Below are 21567 nucleotides of genomic sequence, written 5' to 3' on the forward strand. Positions count from 1 at the left end.
TATAAATATAGCCAAAAAAATATTTGAACAAAAGGACCTATTTACAAACCTATACTTTTTTAAAGACTTTCTATCATTTTAAACGGAGAAAATAATATACCTTTACTGAAAAAGACTTCTAATGTTAAACGTATTTGAATAATGTTACAGAGTTTAAATCAATTACTTGCTCCATCTAGTTAAGTAAGGTCTAATGTATGCTACAAATAGGTAATAAGTAGAGTCTAAGTAAACTAATGCATTATTTAGTTACGTCTGTCCGGATGTTTGTTTATCAATTAAATCTATTTATACAGCATGGCCTTGTTTTGTGCTAATTGTTAGAATAAGTATTTGAATTATGTTTTATTTAATAAACTAGATGCGCTCCGCGGTTTCACCCGCGTAGCTCCGCTACTGTTAGTCTTAGCGTGATGATATATAACCCATAGCCTTTCTCGATAAATGGGTTATCTAACACCGAAAGAATTTTTCAAATCGGATCAGTAGTTCCCGAGATTAGCGCGTTCAAACAAACAAACAAACACTTCAGCTTATAATATTATAAAGATAGTATAGATTAACAAAACATTGATTTCTAAAGTGTTTAAAAATGTCTATAAAATTTTATACATATATATAATTGACTTATAAAATATGCATTTATGCGAAATATATTTAAATTAGTAGTGTCTGCTAGTCTGTATTTTATGTTTTTGTGTATATTTTAAATGCACAGCGTGAGAATTGTAAGTAATTTATTATATTTTGAAAATACCAGACCTTTGTTAGAAGAATTAACATAATATGTTTCGTTTTACGGAAGCTAAACTAAACATTAAAGGTCACTGTATTGGTGTGTGTGAGCAAAGGTAATATGTGTGGGTGGAACCTAATGTTCAAATACTATGATGTTTTACAGATCTTTTAAAACCGCAGGGCACAACTAGTATACTAGCTAGCTTGATAAATGGACTATCAGCTATCTCATAGTGAATTCATTTTCAAAACCGACCTGTGGTTTCTAAGATTTGCGCATTCAAGCAAACAAACTCTACAGCATTATTAATTATTATAATAAGTACGTATATTGTGTGAGAGTTAAGATTTCGTGTTTGTGTGTGGGTTCAACCAGTTTTAACTAAACAGTCATGTACAAGGAATTTACAAAGATACTATAGTTATATCTGATTCTGATTTTCTGAAAGAGCCCGGAAGGCTACTTTTTGTCGCGAACTCAAAACTTTTACACAAAAACAGGATGAAAATTAGTATGAGAAACGAGTATAGATAACGTAAGGCAAGGAAAAGCCGCGGGCTAAAACATGATTGTGAATATTAAGAGTTAAAAATTATAATAATAAAGAAAGTATGCGTAGAAGATCCTTTGAAAAAGTTAAACTTTGTTTCTTGAGTTAATAAGAAATACCAACCTCGCTTCGATCGCCTTTATGATAATTTTTCTATTTAAGCTGGAAATGAAACAGAAAGAATTGTTTGATCAAGTTGTAGGAGAAATTGTTTTAAGTTACATAATTCATATTGTATAATATTATATCCCATCAAAAACATCCTGTAAAAAACCCAAGTCTCGCAGCTCAGTCTTTCTACCGTCAAAAGTTGTGAGATCCATGTAATACCGTACACGTTTTAAACAAATAGATCGACTTGGACATCGCTTGATTTGATTATTAGTATGTATCACACTACACAGCACGACGGGCCAGCGACCAACAGGAACGAGAGTTTCAATCGCGTGAGGCGCGAGAGACAAGAATCTAATATAATATTGTAATATTGATTTTGTTTTCATGCGATGTCCAAGTCGATCTATTTGTTTAAAACGTTAAATATTTTTAATATTGGCATGATAATAACTTATGTAATAACTTAAGACAGAAGGTCCTTCAAGTAGACACTAAATAGATTAACCGACTTGGTATTACATGGATCTCACAACTTTTGACGGTAGAAAGACTGAGCTGCGAGACTTGGGTTTTTTACAGGATGTTTTTGATGGGATCTCACTTCTTTTTGTAGAGCCTTTCTTTTTGATACCATCTACTTCTAACGAATTTTGTTAAAGGTCTTATGATATTTTCTTATTTTTATATGTAATCTTCCTCTTTTTCTTTTCCGGTACCAAGCTCGTATGCATTATTAGATTTTCGTACTTCAAGACATGTCCAATCATGTGTTTTTCATTACGTCGACCATTTTACAAGTAATAATGTTGTTCAGTTTCATGGGCTAAACACACCCTTACCCACCCATATGAGGCAAGGGAGGGGGCTCCCTTGCCTCATATGGTAGGTACCTATCTACACCTATTAAATTTATAACCACCACCAACCACCAACTGCATAAATAACTTTGTAATCCCATATATTTATATGGGATTACAAAGTTATTGATGCAGTTGGTGTATTTGGAAAACTGGACCGAAATTACAAAATATTTAAGTTTTCCCATGATTAAGACACTAAACTCTATATGTATTCCAAATATGAAGCTTCTAAGTCTGCTAGAAGTGCCTTGGACTAAAGATGATCGGTGAGTCAGTGAGTGACAAAATTTAGAAACTTTAACAAGTTGTCATTCTTAAACTACTGGTTCAAATTGACTGAAATTTTAAATATTCCGTGTTTATACAATGCCGGATTAGTTACTGAAGATTCAGGTTTCTTGCTTTATCCACAACCGAATTATAGGGGGTCGAAAAAGGCCCGAATTGCTTCGAGAAAAGGATGGTACGGCCGTGCCGCTTTTTTTTTGCTCGACTTGGCGGGGGCACTGCCGTGCCCCCAGATCACACCTAAACATTTTCATGTAAAATGTTACCAAGACCCTCTTGCATAAATGTAGAGCCAAGCGTCGAACTCTACATCATAACTGTACTAAAACTAACTTAACAATCTCTACCTTAGTTAAAATATGTGATTTCGCCGTTTCTTTACTTCCAAAACTATTGTAATAAATGAATATTTTTTTTCACCAGGCGTTACACATTTGTGTTATAAAATATAAATTTAACTGCAGATGCTCAAATATAAATCAAACATTATACTTGCTTGTTGCAGCTACCGATTAAAATTTAAACGGACTTTTGGTCCACCCTGTACTTACGATATTAAAACAAAGGTATGAAATTCAATGTAATAAATTATGGTTCATCAACGTAGCAAATCGTTTCGATTAGTTATTATCTGCATTCTTCATTCAAATAATTAATAACAATTAGTCCTTTTTAATAAAACATGTATCGAAGATTTCCCAGAAAAAAGCCAAATCAAATAGATACTCGTCCTGATCAAACGATTAAATTTCTTGTTATTTAATTTGGTACATTACTGAGGAATTTCCTTTGTTTCTTTTGATGAAAATACTTTTTATGTAAGGGAACTTGTACCATTAGCTATCTTGTTTAATTACTTGTGATCTATTGTTCTTTATTATATACTAGCTTTGCCCCACGGTTTTATGCGCGTTGCTCCGCTCCTGTTGATCTTAGAGTGATGATACTAGGAGTGTTCCAATCACAAATTAGTTTAAGACCTAATGTAAAAGAAAGAAAGAATTAATTTGAATTTTGAAAAAAAATTTGATGATATAATAGCCTAAAGCCTTCCTCGATAAATAGGTTATCTAACACCGAAATAATTTTTCAAATCGGACCAGTAGTTCCAGAGATTAGCGCGTTCAAAAAAACAAACAAACAAACTCTTCAGCTTTATAATATTGTAACAATTAAATAGGCCACATCGATATCTAATCATTTTATACCCTAAAAACTTAATTTATATTGGAAAAGCGTTGAATCTCTATGATGCTCTTTGAAACGTCTTATTATAAAACAATTTGGTTTAGTGAAAGCAATTTCTGCAAAATAAACACACCTACTTATATTTCAATTTAGTCTAGCTTAACTTTTTAAATTTAATAGACTATGTGACGTCATAGTAAATTCAAAATGGCGCCATTTTACAATTTTACGCGCGAATATTTCGTATTATTTTTCCAGCAGCATTTGTTTTTAGTTCTTGTTTAGTTTATTAGCTACGAGCGTCGTTATAAAGTTACGCAAAGATAATTGAGTAATGAGTTCAACTTGTTGCTCGCATAATTCCTAAGTTTTATTTTTCATAATATGGAAAATAATGAAAGTGCAAGCTTTGTGAAGTTTTGAGTTACATTTTCTCGATTCAACTCGAAGTCATTAAAATGCAACGAGTGTTCTTAGGACTTTGAGAAATACCTCTTGTTTATTTGAAACTACTCTTTCATACCTTTAACTAATAAGTTAAAGGTAGGAAAGAGTAGTTTCTTGTTTCTATGTTTTTCTTTAAAGATACCAAAATTGATTGATTTTTACCAGGACGTGACGGTATTGCCATGACGCGACCTAGAAATTTTACTCTTAACGCGCCTAAAGAAGGTTCAGTTCAAAATCTAGTGAGGGATATAGTTCAGAGATTGATAGACAAATATTTATCGGGGTAAATGCTCGTATAGTGAACTATTTTAATAAAACTTTTTTTTTTTATGATATAGGATAGCAAACGAGCAGACGCGTCGCCTGGTGTTAAGCGATACACGCCGCCCATAAGCATCCACTCCACTGGGAAGTGGATGTGTTGCTGTCCTCAAAGGGATTTGGAAGGAGTTAGGTAGAAGGGGCGAGGATGGGAGGGAATGAGGATAGGGAAGGAGAGGATGGGTAGGGGATGGGAAGGGATGTGGGCCTTGACGGAACTTGACGTAATTTCGTAAAAAGATACGTGCCATGTTATTTTTTTATTCTTAAAATCGTAATACCATTTTAATAACTAAAAATGACATCACAATAATAGATGAGTTCATCAGACAAATATTTTGAATTTATTATTTTACACATTTACGACTCATGTAAATAAAAGGCATCGTAAAATTAATTTACGACTTTATACTTTACTAGCTGTGCTCCGCGGTTTTAACCGCGTTGCTCCGCTCCTGTTGGTCTTAGTATGATGATGTATAGCTTACAGCCTTCCTCGATAAATAGGCTATCTAACACCGAAATAATTTTTCAAATCGGACCAGTAGTTCCCGAGATTAGCGCGTTCAAACAAACAAACTCTTCAGCTTTATAATATTAGTAAGTATAGATTAACATTTCCATAAAATATTAATATAATAAATGCTTGAAAATAATTACCAAATGACATTTAGATAGATAATCCATAAATACGTCAAAGTTTTCGTGAAACAAACTATTTTAATAGGTGATTAACGTTACATTACTTAAATAATTTAAGCAGATAAGTAATGAGAAGCCATATTATTAGGATATATCACGTAAGGTCATGGCCGTGACTTTCGCATAACTGTGTTTAAACATAGAAATAAACATTCAAGTGTCTGTTGATGATAAAAAATAACGGCTTTTTATTGAATAGTATAGTTTATATAACAAAACAATGATTAACAATATGTTTATCTAAATAACTGTCTCAGCTACGATTTTGTCAATTTTGATTCCTTTTAGACGGAAATTTCAATTAGGTACAAATAGATAGCCATAAAATCGGATTGTTTATGAGTTATTACTTTTGTAAAAGAAGCAGGTTATTTTTTTTTATGTTCACAAAGAATATAATTTAACCTTTAAGATCCTACTCTTGAAAAACTCAAAGTTCACATTGAAAAGAAAACTTCTAGATTTTTCTGTTCTTTTCCTTCAATTTTTCAAGGAAAATAAATGAAGATATAATGTCTGAATCTCCGTCTAAATTGTAGTAATTTTTAATGGCAGAGTAAGCAAAGTATTTGTGCTTGATATTAAGTAGTCACTTCCATAATAAAAATCGGACAAGAATACCATATAACGTTCATTTTATAATATTTATTTATGAAAAAGGAACGGTTATTTCATAATAATTAAGGCGTTACCCGGCAATTTCGACTATGTTCAACCTCAATAAAGTCTGGTACAACATAAAACACAATACCGAAAAAAATATATAAAATAGGATGGTCTTGAATCTTTAATTGCTCGCGAGGAATTTTTTCCAAAGTTAATAGATTTCTAGAAAAAAAATGTGCCGTGGTCATCGATTTTTCCGCAAATACTCTATAAACTTCGTAACCTGCTGACTTAGAGCTCTGAAAATTTGATGTTTAATAAATTATTAGTTACACAACAGTCCCTGACGAGGATTTTTTGTTTCACTGATTGGTATCTTTTTAAATACAAAATGCGAGGAAAAAAGAAGGTGCAGCGGGAGAGGTTTGAGATCCGTCAAGTATGGTCAAGGTTATTAGCGCATGTATAAGCCTTAAGTATAAGGTATGATAGAGCATAGAGTCATCAATATTCCAACGTGACATTTCATCAAACGGAGGGCAATATAGGTTACCTGTAGATTTTTAATTTCGATTCCATAGTGCTTCTGAATGACTATACAAGTTGAATAAATAAATATTAAAGATTGATTTATTAAATAACTCTATCAAATATGAATATTCAGATGATTGTTTTTCTTAAAAATATATAACATCATAGTTAAACTTTTTTTACGTATTGTGGAATAGAACACAAAATATCTATTGGTGTGGTCATACCTACAGTCTGTCTGTAGGTATGACCACACCAATCAGAGTCATCCATGTTAATTTTGAAAAGAATAAAGATTTTATGTTTGTTTCAAACTCAAACATTTATTTATTCAAGACTTCTTATAAAAGCACTTTTGAATCGTCATATTTTTAACATTTACCTTAAGCTTTAAATCCAACCAATTTGGAAAAAAAATCACCATTTTTGGCATATTATTCTAAAATTTTCCTTTTACTCTCAGTTTAAAATCTCACAAATGGCGTAGTTTGTATAAATAAACACCACTTTGTGCAAACGAAATCAGATACTCGTTAATAATAACAGAACATAAGGTCAGAGGCTATCTAGTTCTCCGTCACATGTTTTGAATACAAATATTGTTTCTGACAGTCAGATATTATTTGTTATGTTCCATTGTTATACCTCTTTTTTGGAAGGTTAAAGAGCAGACAAACAGATAAGAAAATCGGTAAAAATATATCGCATTGTTTTATTTTGTTGCTATAAATATTAAATTCATGAGAGTTATGTTATAATATACCTAAGTACATACTTTTGAATTTATAGTGCGACAATTCAGAATAATTTTTTGTTTAATACAAACATTTTTTAGGTTTATCTTCAACATTTTACGTGATTTTTCACTTATAATACCACAAGAGCTTCAAAATTATCGGGTATTGAAATTTTGAAATTTTGAAATTGAAATGCCAGATAATTTTGAAGCTCGTGTGGTATTCGGGGGATTATTTTTCCGTCCCAAATGTCGGCCAATAATTTCACAATTGAATTATTCAACCTGTCAGTTTGACGTCAACGACCAGAGAAAATTTTCAAAAAATTATCAGTATAATATACCATGTAGGTTGTACCACGTGACGTCGAATGGTGCAATTCTATTGGTCGATATTTGGGTCGGAAAAATAATCATAAGAAAATGCTTAATGTTACTGGCTTCTTTATTTTTTAGATTTTTTTTGGTGAGATATTTATTTTTGTGAAGATACGATATGTTCCTCTTACAATATTTTGTCCACCCGTGGGAATCGAATCCACAACCTCTCACTGAATAGCCTCGGTTACAACCACTACGCAAACATTCATTGATACATTATTATTTGAAATTAATTACCTTTTTTGGTAAGAAGGTAAACTGGTTGACGCATCGCGACGCCATTTTTGGTATAGTTCAAGATAAACTATTATTTATTAGAGTCATTACTAGGTTATTTCTAATTGTGTCTAATAGGTTTTTAGTTAGACGTCAATTAAATAAACATCAATTTGTCGATAGATAAAAGCAAACAATAAGGTTGTGAAGAAGATAATTTTAATGTAAAACATTGAACAATAATTTTTGAAGTGAAACTTCTTTAGGCGCATTGAGAGTAAAATTTAAAGGTCGCGTCATGGCATTACCGTAACGTCATGGAGTATGGCGACGATTTTGGTATCTTTGAATCTTACCAACGAAGTTTCACTTCTGACACGTGTGCTCAGAACATACGCTCTTTTTTGAATAGGTAGATACAAATAATCCATACTAATATTATAAATGCGAAAGTTACTCTGTCTGTCTGTCTGTTACTCAATCACGCCTAAACTACTGAACCAATATGCATGAAATTTGGTATGGAGATATTTTGATACCCGAGAAAGGACATAGGCTACCTTTTATTGCGAAATATGTACCACGGGCGAAGCCGGGGCGGACCACTAGTAAGTATATTATATATTAACCAATTTCCAATTCGATATCAAAAGATATCTATAGGTAACACTAAAGTATAATCCAACAAAATGATAAAGCCATTTTCTAACCAGGTAGGTAATAGCAATAATTTGATAGACCTTTTCCTTACTAAACTATAATTTAGTAGAGGTATTTAGTGAGAAATGCTTAAAGGGCTATAACAATGCTCTTAGTATGACAGACCTGTTAAGAAGGATCACGTAATAATAGGCTTACAGGGGCTCCCTTGACGGCCCTTACAGGTTAACATTTAATTACAAAAGACAAGGCACATAACCACATGAAATTGTTATGACTCCCTGAACAACTGTAATATAAATGCGAAACATTTCGTCTGTTTGTAACATTTTCATATTTCTGAATATTCTAACCGAATAATATAAATAAATTTTCTAACCGAATGGAATAACCGAATTTAGATATTTGGTATTTGTACTAATATTATAATGTGCTAATTACAGGAAATTCGGGTCCGATTGGAAAAAAAATATTTTAGTGTTAGATAGTCCATTTATCGAGGAAGGCTATATGCTATATATCATCACGCTAATAACGCTAAAATAGGAGCGAAGCAATGCGAGTAAAACCGCGGAGCACAGATAGTATAATATAGATCTATGGAACGTTAAGAGTAGTTACAGTACATAATAAATTACATAAGGTACCTATTCTTATAATTTGAAGAAATAAATAATAATAAATGGATTTGTCGAGCATGAAAGCTGTCGTAGATAATATGCATGAATCAACTATTTTTATTTTGTGTCTATACGCTCTCAGTAAATTAAATGCTAGAGTCAAAGTAAAATTTAAGTAATTTAAAGATACACAGCTATATTTTATTTCAATACAAACACGTCGTTTGAAAGGCTTTTACAACATTGTCAAGTAAACTTGCGTCTAAGAAACACACAGAATGCTCGAGTTATCCTAACGATTTGTAAACAATGCGCTCTTGAGACATCGCAACTATTGTTTAAAAGAAAATCACTTTGTGTTACTGATAAATATTTCTCTTGCATTCTCTTGACACTTTCCTTTATAATAATTACTAGCTGTTACGCAAACGTTCTGCCTGACTCATTTACGGGTATGAAAAATAGATGTTGGCCGATTCTCAGATCTACCCAATAAGCACACAAATGACAATCGGTCCAGCCGTTTCGGAGGAGTATGGTAAATAACATTAGGATACGAGAATTTTATAAATATAAACAGATAAAGAAATAATTCTTATAGTATGTAGTATCTATGTACTACTTTAATATCAAGGATGTCCTGCGGGTCAAAATACGACGTTTTCATTCTAAAAAGTCATGCATAGAAAGTGATAACTATGGTCTCATGGGTTCTGCACGTACCACGATGAAATATACATTCAAATCTGCATCGTAATATGGAAATAATGACATATTTCATTGCAACATATATTATAGTAGGGGAGCCCAGGATGCTAAATGTGGATTTACTCGAGCGTCACGGGAACCTATTAGAATTGGTAGATTAGACCATAGCGAGAAAAAAAGGTCCTATAATGTTTTCACTTTTAGCGGTGGGGAAGGGTTTTTTGATTTTTTTTAATTTAAAAAAGAAAAAAATTGGCTTGGAAATACTCAAGCGCGTTAGATATTGATATTTTGCATGCTCCAGGACGTCACTGAAAAAAAGTATACGTTAATCTGACGATTTAAGTGGCGATTTAATCGCTATGAAGAAAGGGTAAAAAATTAAAGTCATATTATTCGAGCGCGTCAGATTAATATATGGGGGGGTTAATTACAATATAAGAAGTCCCCATTTCGCTAATCTGACGATTCGAGCTCAACCTTAGGGAATTATGGATTATTCAAATTTTCCAGCGGGGCCCCTGAGCGCACCCACCAACCATAACTGCTCATATTAACAAGAGGTACTAATGAATAGCTAAGGTACCGTCCCTTATAGTAATCTGACGCGCTCGAGTAAATCCCAAAATCCCCTCTTGGCCTCCCCTACTATTATGTAGGGAACCTAAACTTCGATTGACATGATGAGGCTCTACATTTTATTGTGCAAGATAAGTACATAAAGGTTACAAAAACTCATAAGTACAATAAAAGCACAAAGGGCGGCCTCATCACTTAACAGTGATCTCTGGCAGGCAACCACGATATTATAAATTCGAAAGTTTGTATGTTTGTTTGTTACTCTTTCACGCAAAACCTGCTTAACCGATTTTCATTAAATTTGAAACACACAGAAAAAAAAGGATAGTTTTTATGCCAAAATTCTTACGGGCACGGGAACTATGCGGGTTTTCCTTTGAATATACCGCCTAGGATTTAAATAATTTCTATGGATGGAGGATTTCGTCAATAAATGTAAACCAGTTATGAAGTTTACAAGATTTTACGGGACTTCAGTCAATGATCCTAAAATAACCCTTACAATTGATAGATATACTTACCTAATTATAATTATTTTAAGGCTATAAAAATGTAGAAGATTGTACATACTAGGTAATATAAAACGTATCTATCTCGGTATTTTGTTATCATTTAATTTGAAACGCAATTTGAACAATAACGATGCTATTAGTGCAGTTTGTAATAATTTAGAGTCAATTATAGTGTATACGATAATTGGTTTCATTTCAACCTTCGAATATTTTAACTTTAATGTTAGTGTACAGGGTGTCCCACTATTAGTATACTAAGCGCGAAGGGCCTTGTAGTCTTGCATACACTCACGTAAAAAATAATTAAACAACAAAATTACATCAAAAAATTTTTTGCAAATTTTTTTCCTGAAAATGAAGAAATTAAAACATAATCTTAAACGGTCACGTACTGGTAGCAAAGCTGGGCGGGTTGCTTGTTATGGGTGTATACATAGAGTTTTAAGAATTCATCTATTTGAAAAAAAAACTTCGTCTGGAATTTTATAAGTATTTTTTACATACTCAGCGTATGCAAAACTGTAACCTCCTTTGAGCTTAGTATACCGATAGTGGGACACCCTGTATAGATGATAGATATTTAAGACCTTCTCCTCGTCTATAAAGTAAAATTTAATTTAACTAGAATTGTTTAAATAGAAACCATTAAAATAGTTTGTTAAGAATTCGGGTTTTTGATGTATGAGGTAAAAATAAATAATACATAATAATATGTATTTATACTGCATATTTATGGAAATTCGCTGAATGAAAATGTTTAATAAAAATTCACATGTAACTAAATCTGATGAGTATAAGTAAATATAATTTTGAATGCGCATTTTTCGACACATATTTTATCATGTTTTTATGAAGGCCTCTTTGTAGAAAATACTTTAAAAATGTAAAATGTACAAGTTTAAATACATATAGGTAACATATAAATAGCTTAAAATTTAAAAGCAATTTAAAGATTTATCAAAAGTACATTATAGTCACGCATATTATAGTTTTACATAGCGAAGGCAATATTACGACATGCATTGACCATAAAACTCCGATAATACAACATTACTCTTAATTATAAACCGGTAACATTTTCTTATGCAACCGTTACGTTGTTTTGTAAACTTGTTTTTAATCTGTCATCTACTCACCTGTCAATATTTCCCGCCATTTGTGCGTTCCGTTCTGAATCCACGAAAATTCCATTCATTTCACACAAACTTCACACGCATTCACAATTTAATAATAATCGTAAAACTACAAATATTTAAAACACTTAGAAGGCATAAAGAGCACCTTTGAAAATATATAAAACTTGTACAATTAAAACTTTTTTGTGATATGGCTGTATGCAAACTTTCCTTTGCTTGTGTTGAGTGTTCTTTTTTGAAAGTTTTGTTTTATCTGTGCATGTTGTGGAACGATAAAGCGGAGACGTAAAAAAAATAAAAAGTAAAAAGAAACGACCGTCGGGGTCAAAACTCCATGCGGGTTTGTTGGGAACTGCCGCGCCAGCACCGTATGGTATGAAACAACGCGGCAAAGAGTATTCGACAGACGTGGAATGACGTAACTTGTTGATACAGTTTGATTAATGAACATAATTCTAATTACGTCAGTGTTGCGTCGTAAGTGGCATGAAAACCTGATTTATATGTTTTTAAGTGTGTATTTGAATACTGAATATTATACATTTATTATAATAATTGTGATGTTTAAAATTCTAATATACTTAGCTTAGCTTATTTACCGCCTAAAATTATAGGTGTGCGCATATCTGTAAAAATGTAGACGAGTCTTCCATTTATATAATTAACCATCCCTTTATTCACAAATACCAATAATAACAATAAAAAAACATTCATTTTCTCTTTCTATCAATGCTTAACAATTATATATAATTCACATAAATCTCATATAATATTAATTATATTATATTCTACATACCTAACGAATAAACATTGTTATCTCATAGCGCATCTGTACAAATAATCTTTGTAGGTATAACCAGTTGCACAGTTTTGCGCGCGCAAACTTATGTGACCCGTCGAGTGTATACGGAACCATAAGTTGTAATTAATTGTTTTGAGAATTCATTTATTATTTGAGCAATAAATAAGATCTCTATTTTCAACCAACTTCAAAAAGGAGGAGTTTCTCAATACGACTGTATTTATTTATTTATATTTATTTATCTTGATTATTATTTTTAAGCTGTTGCATAGCTTCTATCGCGGGCCTTGAGCGCGGGGACCGAATCAGGAAATTCCGTAACGAAAAAACCTCACGCTCCCCACTCCGACGGGCACGGAGGTGTGGCTTGAAGGCATGCTATGCAATAGGTTTACCGCGGCAGTCCCCGAGTGCCACACGTCTCTTTTTATTTTTTTTATTATGTCTTCCGGTTGTTTCCATTGATATTTTGTCCAGTTATAGCCAGTTGAGAGCGGTTTAGTTTTTGTTAAAAATACTTATTTAAATTAATATCTAGTCATGTGCAAAAATATGGTAATCATGTTTTGCCTTATTTAAATATGAAAAAAAAATGTTTTAGACAATTTCACGGTGAGTACGCGCTAAATTGAAATATCAATGAGATTTTCTATTGAGGTAGTATGGTCACGTTCTACTGTTTATTATAGACTAGCTGTTACCCGCATCGCTCCGCTCCTGTTGGGGTTAGCCTGATGATATATAGCCTTCCTCGATAAATGGGCAATCTAACATCGAAATAATTTTTTAAATAGAACCAGTAGTTCCTGAGATTAGCGGGTTCAAATAAACACACACAAACTCTTCAGCTTTATGATATTAAGTAAAGCTATATTTTTAAATTATTGTAGTTAATAGGAAGATATCAAAGCTTGAACTTAGAATATTTAAAAGTTAAAACACACCTAGCGTTCTTTTTAAAATTTTAATATTGTAGATGCAAACGAACCTAAGGATATAACATAAGATATTATGGTTTTAATTTGATATCGAGGAATTAATCACGATTTATATCAGTTAAAACGTGTTTTTTTTTACGTGTGTAAGTATAAAGTACTTAGGCACTACAAAACAAAATGGTTTAAGTATAAATTTAATTTTAACATTGTTTCTTTGAAAATCTCGTTGAAAAGATAAATATGTATTTATTTTATATTGTAACTATGATCTGTGAACTTCGTTTGATCTTCATAAATATTATTATGTTGCGAGATGTATTTACTAACAATCTAGGATATTATACAAGACTACATTCCGCCCACGGCTTTGCTCGTGTTCATTTCCTTATTTTATGTGTATTTAGTATTCATTTACTTTTTTGTATCGATTATAAATGTATATTGTTGAAGCAAGAAACGTCACAACCATTTGAAAGAAAGAAAGAGCTTTTTAAAGAAAAGGTAGGCAGCACAATTTTTACATAAAGGTGCTTAAAAACTTCAGACTTTAAAAAACGTAACGTTATCTACTCAGATACAATAATAATCTCAAACATAATCCCCTTAGGGGCTTAATATACATGTATAATTAATGTATATGTATTCTAAACTTAGGGGTAGTTTTGTAACAAAAAACTAGCCCTTGATCGAACCCCATAACAATTGATTTTCAATTATCTTAATGTGAGTTTAATCGAAATCGATTTAGCGATTATGTACTCTAACAGACAGACAGTGTTACATTAGTATGGATTATATATAAACGCCCGCATTATTTAAGTAATATAATAAGTGTGAAAGTTTGTTTATTTGTAAATCAATCATACGAAAACATTTTAGTCACAAGAGCAAATTATTATGTGACTAGGAACGTCGGTGATTTAGCTTTCCGCCCGCGGCTTCGCCCGTTTTGTCTAAAACCTAATAAATTATATACCTTCCTCTTGAATGACCCTATCTATTAAAAAAAATGGTTGTTTGTAAAGTAGGTTTACGATCGAGATGTTTACGTGATAACGTCTTATTGGTGGCAGCGCTCGAGATGAGACGGGAGATCGGTCTGTCTCTCTCTCGTTATACCTGCGATCGCGCTCGTGAGGTTTTGGTGTGACACAAGTTTCTGAACATGTCACCCGACTAAAACGATTTTAAAAATGTTATCACGTTAGAAACACATCGAACTCCGTAGCGTAGTTTTAAAGATATGTATAAGCATACATAAGGACATAGAGACAGAGAAAGCGACTTTGTTTTATACTATGTTGTGATGGCAACTGGGTATATTTAAGTAGGTATTATAAAGTATGGAGCAATGGGTAAACGTATATATTTAATTTATATATTTAAGACATTTAAAGTATTATTATATACAACGTGGAAAATAAATTTACATTTTCACTGATCGACTCTTCGACTCTTCTTTAGTGACAAAGAACTAATCAACTTTCTTGCAAGATATGTCTCCACTGGGATTGAACCAAGAAAATCATGACAAATACAATACAAATACAATACACAAACCAATGCACTAGTGTAGGAATAATAATAAGTTTCTATAAATTATAGGTAGAGAGTATTTGCGTAGAATCAAAGACAAGAAAATTCTTTAAAATCAGTAAATTCATTCTATAATCTATTTTTATTTGCTTGTTCAAAGAAACTTTATCCGAGCTTTTGATGTAGGATCAGGTTATTTTAAATATTTCTGTTTAAATAATGAAAAACCATTTATTTTTATAAGTTTATCTTTTTTTTTTTTTTTTTTTTTTTTTTTTATGTCAGAGCAAGCAAAGGGGCAGGTGGGCCACCTGATGGTAAGTGGTCACCACCGCCCATAAACACTTACAACACTAGAAGTGTTGCAGGTGCTTTGCCGGCCTTTTAGGGACAAATAAGCTCTTTTCTTGAAGGCCCCAATGTCGTAGTTGTTCGGAAACACCGCAGGTGGTAAATCGTTCCACAGTTTCACCGTACGCGGAAGGAAGTTACGGGTGAAGCGGACAGTGGTGGAGCGCCAACCATCCAGATGGTGCGGATGGAACAGATTTTTACGGCGTGTGGTCCGGTGGTGGAACTGTGCGGCTGGTAGTAGGTGGAACAATTCCTCAGAGCACTCCCCATAGTAGATTCTGTACAGTATACAGAGAGACGCAACGTCTCTTCGCACTGACAGAGGATCGAGCCTATCGGAAAGCCTACGGTCATCGACAATTCGAGCTGCTCGACGTTGGATGCGGTCAAGAGGAAGGAGTTGGTACTGTGGGGCTCCGGCCCAGAGATGAGAACAGTACTCCATATGCGGTCGCACCTGAGCCTTGTACAGCTGAAGTCGGTGGGCCGGCTTGAAGTACTGTCTCGATCTACTGAGCACACCAAGCTTTTTCGAGGCTAATTTAGCCTTCGCTTCCAAATGACTGCGGAATTGAACGTCACTCGAGATTTCAACTCCGAGGATTCCGATTTTCGGCGATATACTAAGGGGAGTACTCTTAAACCGAGGTTCTACGACAAATGGGGTCTTTTTAGCGGTGAACGCGCAAACCTGTGTCTTTTGGGGATTGAACTCGACAAGATTAAGTTCGCCCCAATCCGAGACTTCTTGAAGAGAAGACTCGACTTCAGACACAAGTTTGTTTCGGCTCTCATTGAGGCTTTCCTTTGAAGTGTTTGCACGGCCGGGATAAAGAGCATCCCCCGTACTGTCGTCTGCATAGCAATGAATGTTACTGATTTGTAACAAATCATTGATATGCAGAAGAAACAGTGTAGGAGATAGCACGCAGCCTTGTGGGACACCAGCATTCACATGAAGAGGCTTAGAGCAAGAACCGTCGATAACGACCTTAATGCTCCTCTCTTCCAGGAAGCTGGCAACCCAATCGCATAACTTCGCAGGAAGTCCAAAAGATGGTAATTTCGCTAGAAGTGCCTTGTGCCAGACCCGATCGAAGGCTTTCGCTACATCCAAACTTACAGCCAATGCCTCCCCTTTACTCTCAATCGCCTCCGCCCATCTGTGAGTGAGGTACACCAAAAGATCACCAGTCGAGCGACCACTACGGAAACCGTATTGCCGGTCGCTTAACAGCTGGTTCTCCTCCAGGTACTTCATGAGCTGGCAGTTAATAATGGATTCCATTATTTTGGAGAGTAAAGAAGTGATGGCGATCGGTCTGTAGTTAGACGGATTTGAGCGATCGCCTTTTTTAGGGATTGGGTGGACAAGAGCAGTCTTCCACGAATTCGGAACAATGCCTTTGGCGTAAGAGAGCCGAAAAAGACGCGTTACAACCGGTGCCAACTCAGGAGCACATGTCCTAAGCACAATAGGGGAGACTCCATCCGGCCCTGTCGACTTATGGATGTCAAGGGAAAAGAGAGCATTTCGAACGGCACGTTGTGTAAAACGTATATCCGCCATTGAATGGTTGCACCGCGGGATGGTCGGCGGTGTCTTTCCCCTGTCATCAAGAGTCGAGTTCCTAGCAAAGAGAGCGCCCAAGAGTTCGGCTTTCTCTTTAGCGGAATGGGCCAGAGAGTCTTCGTCCTTGTGCAAAGGTGGAAAGGATGAACGACAGAAGTTACCTTGGATGGCCTTGGCGAGGGACCAAAACGCCCGTGTTCCCGAAGGAAGTCGCGTTAGTCTATCGCCAAGTGCACCAATGTAACTAGATTTAGCCCTAGCGATTTCTCTCTTGTAGGATCTGGAGGCAGAGTTGTACTTCTTCCTGATGAGACCAACGCTTGGATCGCGACATGCCGTTGCTGCAACCCAGGCTTGAAAAAGTTCCTGTTTCTGACGAGACGCCATGTTACAGGAACGTCCAAACCAAGGCTTAGATCTACCACCAACGGGCACAACAGAGTATGGCACAAATAGTTCCATACCCTGCAGTACCACGTCAGTGATAGACTCAGCACAAGCGTTGGGATCCTCCGAGGAGAAGCAAACAGGCCCCCATGGGTAGGAAGCGAAAAAACCACGCATTCCGTCCCAGTCTGCCGACTTATAGTGCCACACACGGCGTCGAGCTGCAGGTGTCTGCTGTTTCGAGCCCATGAGTGGCACCATACTCCGTATCAGGCAATGGTCTGATGACCCCAGTGGGGCCACGACGGAGACCTGATAGTTCTCGGGATGTGTGGTCAGCAGAAGATCCAAAAGAGAGGGAGTATGGCCCTCCACATCCGGTATTCGCGTAGGCGATGAGACCAGCTGTGTTAGGCCATAGGCTAGAGCAAAATCGTGTACAGTTCGTCCCGCGTGGTCAGTTGTACGCGACCCGAGCCATTCAACGTGGTGGGCATTGAAATCGCCTAAAACCACGAGCTCTGCAGAAGGGAACTGTACAAGCAAAGTGTCGATCATCTCTTGGATGTGCTCAAATAATCGGTCGGTACCAGTATTCCCGCTGTGGGATCTGTACAGGCAAGCATAGATGCGAGGGTGGTCACCGCAGTCAATATGCAGCCAGATAATAGACAGATCCTCACCTTCAAGGGTGCCAAGACGTCGACAACAGATATCCTCCCTAACGTATGCGCATACCCCGGCACGCGGTGCAAAAGTATGCTCCAGCTTAAAACCAGGGTATGTGAGATAAGATACGTCGGCCGGAGTTGATATCTGAGTCTCAGTCAGGAAGAGCAAGGCCGGCTTAGCCGTCTCAAGATGGTAGTGGACGGCGTTTAAGTTAGTGTGCAGCCCCCGTATGTTACAAAAGTCCACCGTGAGAGTGGAGGGGGGTGATTTTTTTTGCTTGCTCTGCGAACCCCTTGGCACATGACCGAGCGGAATTATGCCCGCCCCAGAATACGACGGGCTGCCGCAGCGCAGGCGCTGCGGGAGGGATTCTCCGGCACCGCAGGTGCCGGTACCCTCCTGGGGTATTCTGCCTAATAATGCCGCGTTCATATTTGGGGGTTGTTGTTTTTGGGCCTCCGGACCCCTCACTCACCGTACGAAACGCGGTGGCATACTGTTAATATGCCACCACTTCACGCCGGTTTCCTGTGAGGGTGTGGTAACTTCCCCGGTGCGAGCTTGACCCATTTCGTGCCGAAGCAGTGCTCGACTCCCACTAAAACTAAAGAGAGAACTATTAATTTTCAATATTATACGCTACAATATTATATATAATATATCTTAATAGATATATATAAATCTCGTGTCACAATGTTTGTTCTCAATGGAATCCTAAACCACTAAACCGATTATAATAAAATTCGCAGACCATGTGCAGTTCGATCCAAATTGAGAGATAGGATAGATTTTATCCCGGAAATCCCACGGGAAAGGGAACTATGCGGGATTTCTCTGAAAACGCGGGCGAAGCCGCGGGCGGAAAGCTAGTAGCTATATAATATTATAGCGTAGCGTATAATATTGTGTACATGCATGTGGCAATCCAGCCAAAACGGATGAATCGATTTAAATGTGACTTTTCAATAATACCTAATATAACAGTAGTGATGTTCACTTTTTAGTTTTTATGTTTGTAGGATAGAGCTTTTGTAGAGCAGTAGATACCTTAATATATATAAATCTCGTGTCACAATGTTTGTCCTCAATGGACTCCTAAACCACTTAACCGATTATAATAAAATTCGCACACCATGTGCAGTTCGATCCAACTTGAGAGATAGGATAGTTTAAACATGTAGGTACCACGGGCGAAGCCGGGGCGGACCACTAGTTAATTAATAGATTCAGGTTTCTTTGGAAATAGAGCCACGTTTTGAAATTTTTGATTTTAAATAGATTATAATAAGTATTTAGTGGTAGCAGAATTTATCTACGTTGTGTTTTAAAATGTGTAATATATTGATAATAAATAAAAATTTGAACAAAAAGTTTATTCTATATAAAAGCAATCAAAATCTCAAATTCAATCTCTGTTTTTTCGTCTTTATGATATACAGATCCTTTTGATATGTCGGCGCAACGACGATAAACGACTACCCTCAAACTACTAAATAATTATAACTAGCTAAAGTTTACTTTGATCTTTTTAAATAAGTGGTTGATTCATTAATCAACCACTAATGAAACAATTAAATTAACGAAATAATTAATCTTTGTTAAAAATGATAAAAATTCATTGTAAAAATTCGAGTGGCAACACTCAAACTAATTCTTGTGAGTCATGGTTTGCTTTAAATGCGATCGCCCGACGGCACAGAGCACATTCACTCGCCGGCCGTCGGAGCGTTCGGAGCTCTCTAGAATTTCCACGTAGATTAAAAAGGCAGTAAAAATACCAACGGGCGTTCTACTTCGAGTATGAGCGTCTGCTCTGATGATGTTGACGTCAGAATTGCTGACGTCACTCTTTTTAAAAATAGCCTTTGGGGCCCTTCTTCCGTCATCAGAAGTTGGATAGAATTCAAGCTCTCTATTTTTAAATGTTAACGTTTACGTAGTTTTGTAACGGCATACTGGCGTTTGTGTTTTTTCGTGCGTTGTGTAAAGTAAAAGTTTGTTACGTGGATTATTGAAACGGGAGTGTAGTTCATCGAAGGAATTGTGTGTGTTATCTGAGCTGCGCCTCTCTTTGTGATAAGCATAAATCTACGAGAACCTCCGAGAAATCTACGAGAACCTTTGAGAATCTGCCTATATCACAAATGAGTAGGTGTTGATCACATGATACGCGAACGGACTGTGTCTGTCATGTGGAGTGTTCAGTATTCTGAAAGGTCAGTGTGGCCGAGGCAGTGTGTTTTTGAAATCCCGAGATGAACTACCGTAGTGTTGTAATACGAGAAAAGGCGTACGAGGACGTACGATTGTCAGTATGGCCGTGTTAGACTTAAAATCTACGAGAACCTTCGAGAACCTCCGAGAAATCTACGAGGACCTTCGAGACTCTCCGAGAACCTGTTACTAGACTGTCTGGTGCAGTCTGATACACAAATTCCTATAGCAGATTTCACTTGGTCGGTCCAGCGCATTGGTGACCTGCCTGGCATTGTTACAGACATTTACTACGAGGCTGGTGCAGAGCGCGCACCGCCTGTCAGTATGGCCGTGTCGGCGCAACGACGATAAACGACTACCCTCAAACTACTAAATAATTATAACTAGCTAAAGTTTACTTTGATCTTTTTAAATAAGTGGTTGATTCATTAATCAACCACTAATGAAACAATTAAATTAACGAAATAATTAATCTTTGTTAAAAATGATAAAAATTCATTGTAAAAATTCGAGTGGCAACACTCAAACTAATTCTTGTGAGTCATGGTTTGCTTTAAATGCGATCGCCCGACGGCACAGAGCACATTCACTCGCCGGCCGTCGGAGCGTTCGGAGCTCTCTAGAATTTCCACGTAGATTAAAAAGGCAGTAAAAATACCAACGGGCGTTCTACTTCGAGTATGAGCGTCTGCTCTGATGATGTTGACGTCAGAATTGCTGACGTCACTCTTTTTAAAAATAGCCTTTGGGGCCCTTCTTCCGTCAGATATAAACGTAATAAAATAAACATTTGCTATTTGATCGCAAAACCAAATCTTATTATTCTATTCCGATAGAATTGAAATTATAATACTTCAATAAGATTTCAACAGAAACAATTCGACTATCTAGTTATCTAAAAACAAATGTATTAAATCGAATATATTCTGAAGTCGATCGACTTGAGTCAATATCCGACTGTAGATTCGATATTAACCTAGAAACATCAAAAATATCCGACATTGAACATTGGCTTAGTTAGGCTGTTTACACACGAACGGTTACTAAATACTAAGTACGCTTTCTACAGCTGGTTACCATGGCAACGACAACCAATGCAACTCAAACTCAAATATTCATGTATTCAATTAGACTTCTTCTAGAAGCACATTTAAATCATTTTATCATATTTTTAACATTTACCATCGA

General features: G+C 35.7%; 1 protein-coding gene across 1 annotated transcript in view; it reads right to left on the reverse strand.

The window, feature by feature from the left end:
- The window catches only part of LOC149898849 (calcium/calmodulin-dependent protein kinase kinase 2), a 62808-nt gene extending 50542 nt beyond the window's left edge, over nt 1-12266 (reverse strand). The window contains exon 1 of the mRNA XM_090114533.1: nt 11901-12266. Within this exon, the coding sequence (XP_089970659.1) occupies nt 11901-11959 (59 nt within the window). The 5' untranslated portion in view covers nt 11960-12266. The remainder of the gene's footprint in view (nt 1-11900) is intronic.
- Nucleotides 12267-21567: the final 9301 nt, after the last annotated feature.

This window comes from Colias eurytheme, chromosome 21, assembly GCF_061535395.1.
Source record: "Colias eurytheme isolate Ceu_HAF_F1 chromosome 21, ilColEury1 Martin Lab GWU primary, whole genome shotgun sequence".
In the NCBI taxonomy this organism is placed as follows: Eukaryota; Metazoa; Arthropoda; class Insecta; order Lepidoptera; family Pieridae; genus Colias; species Colias eurytheme.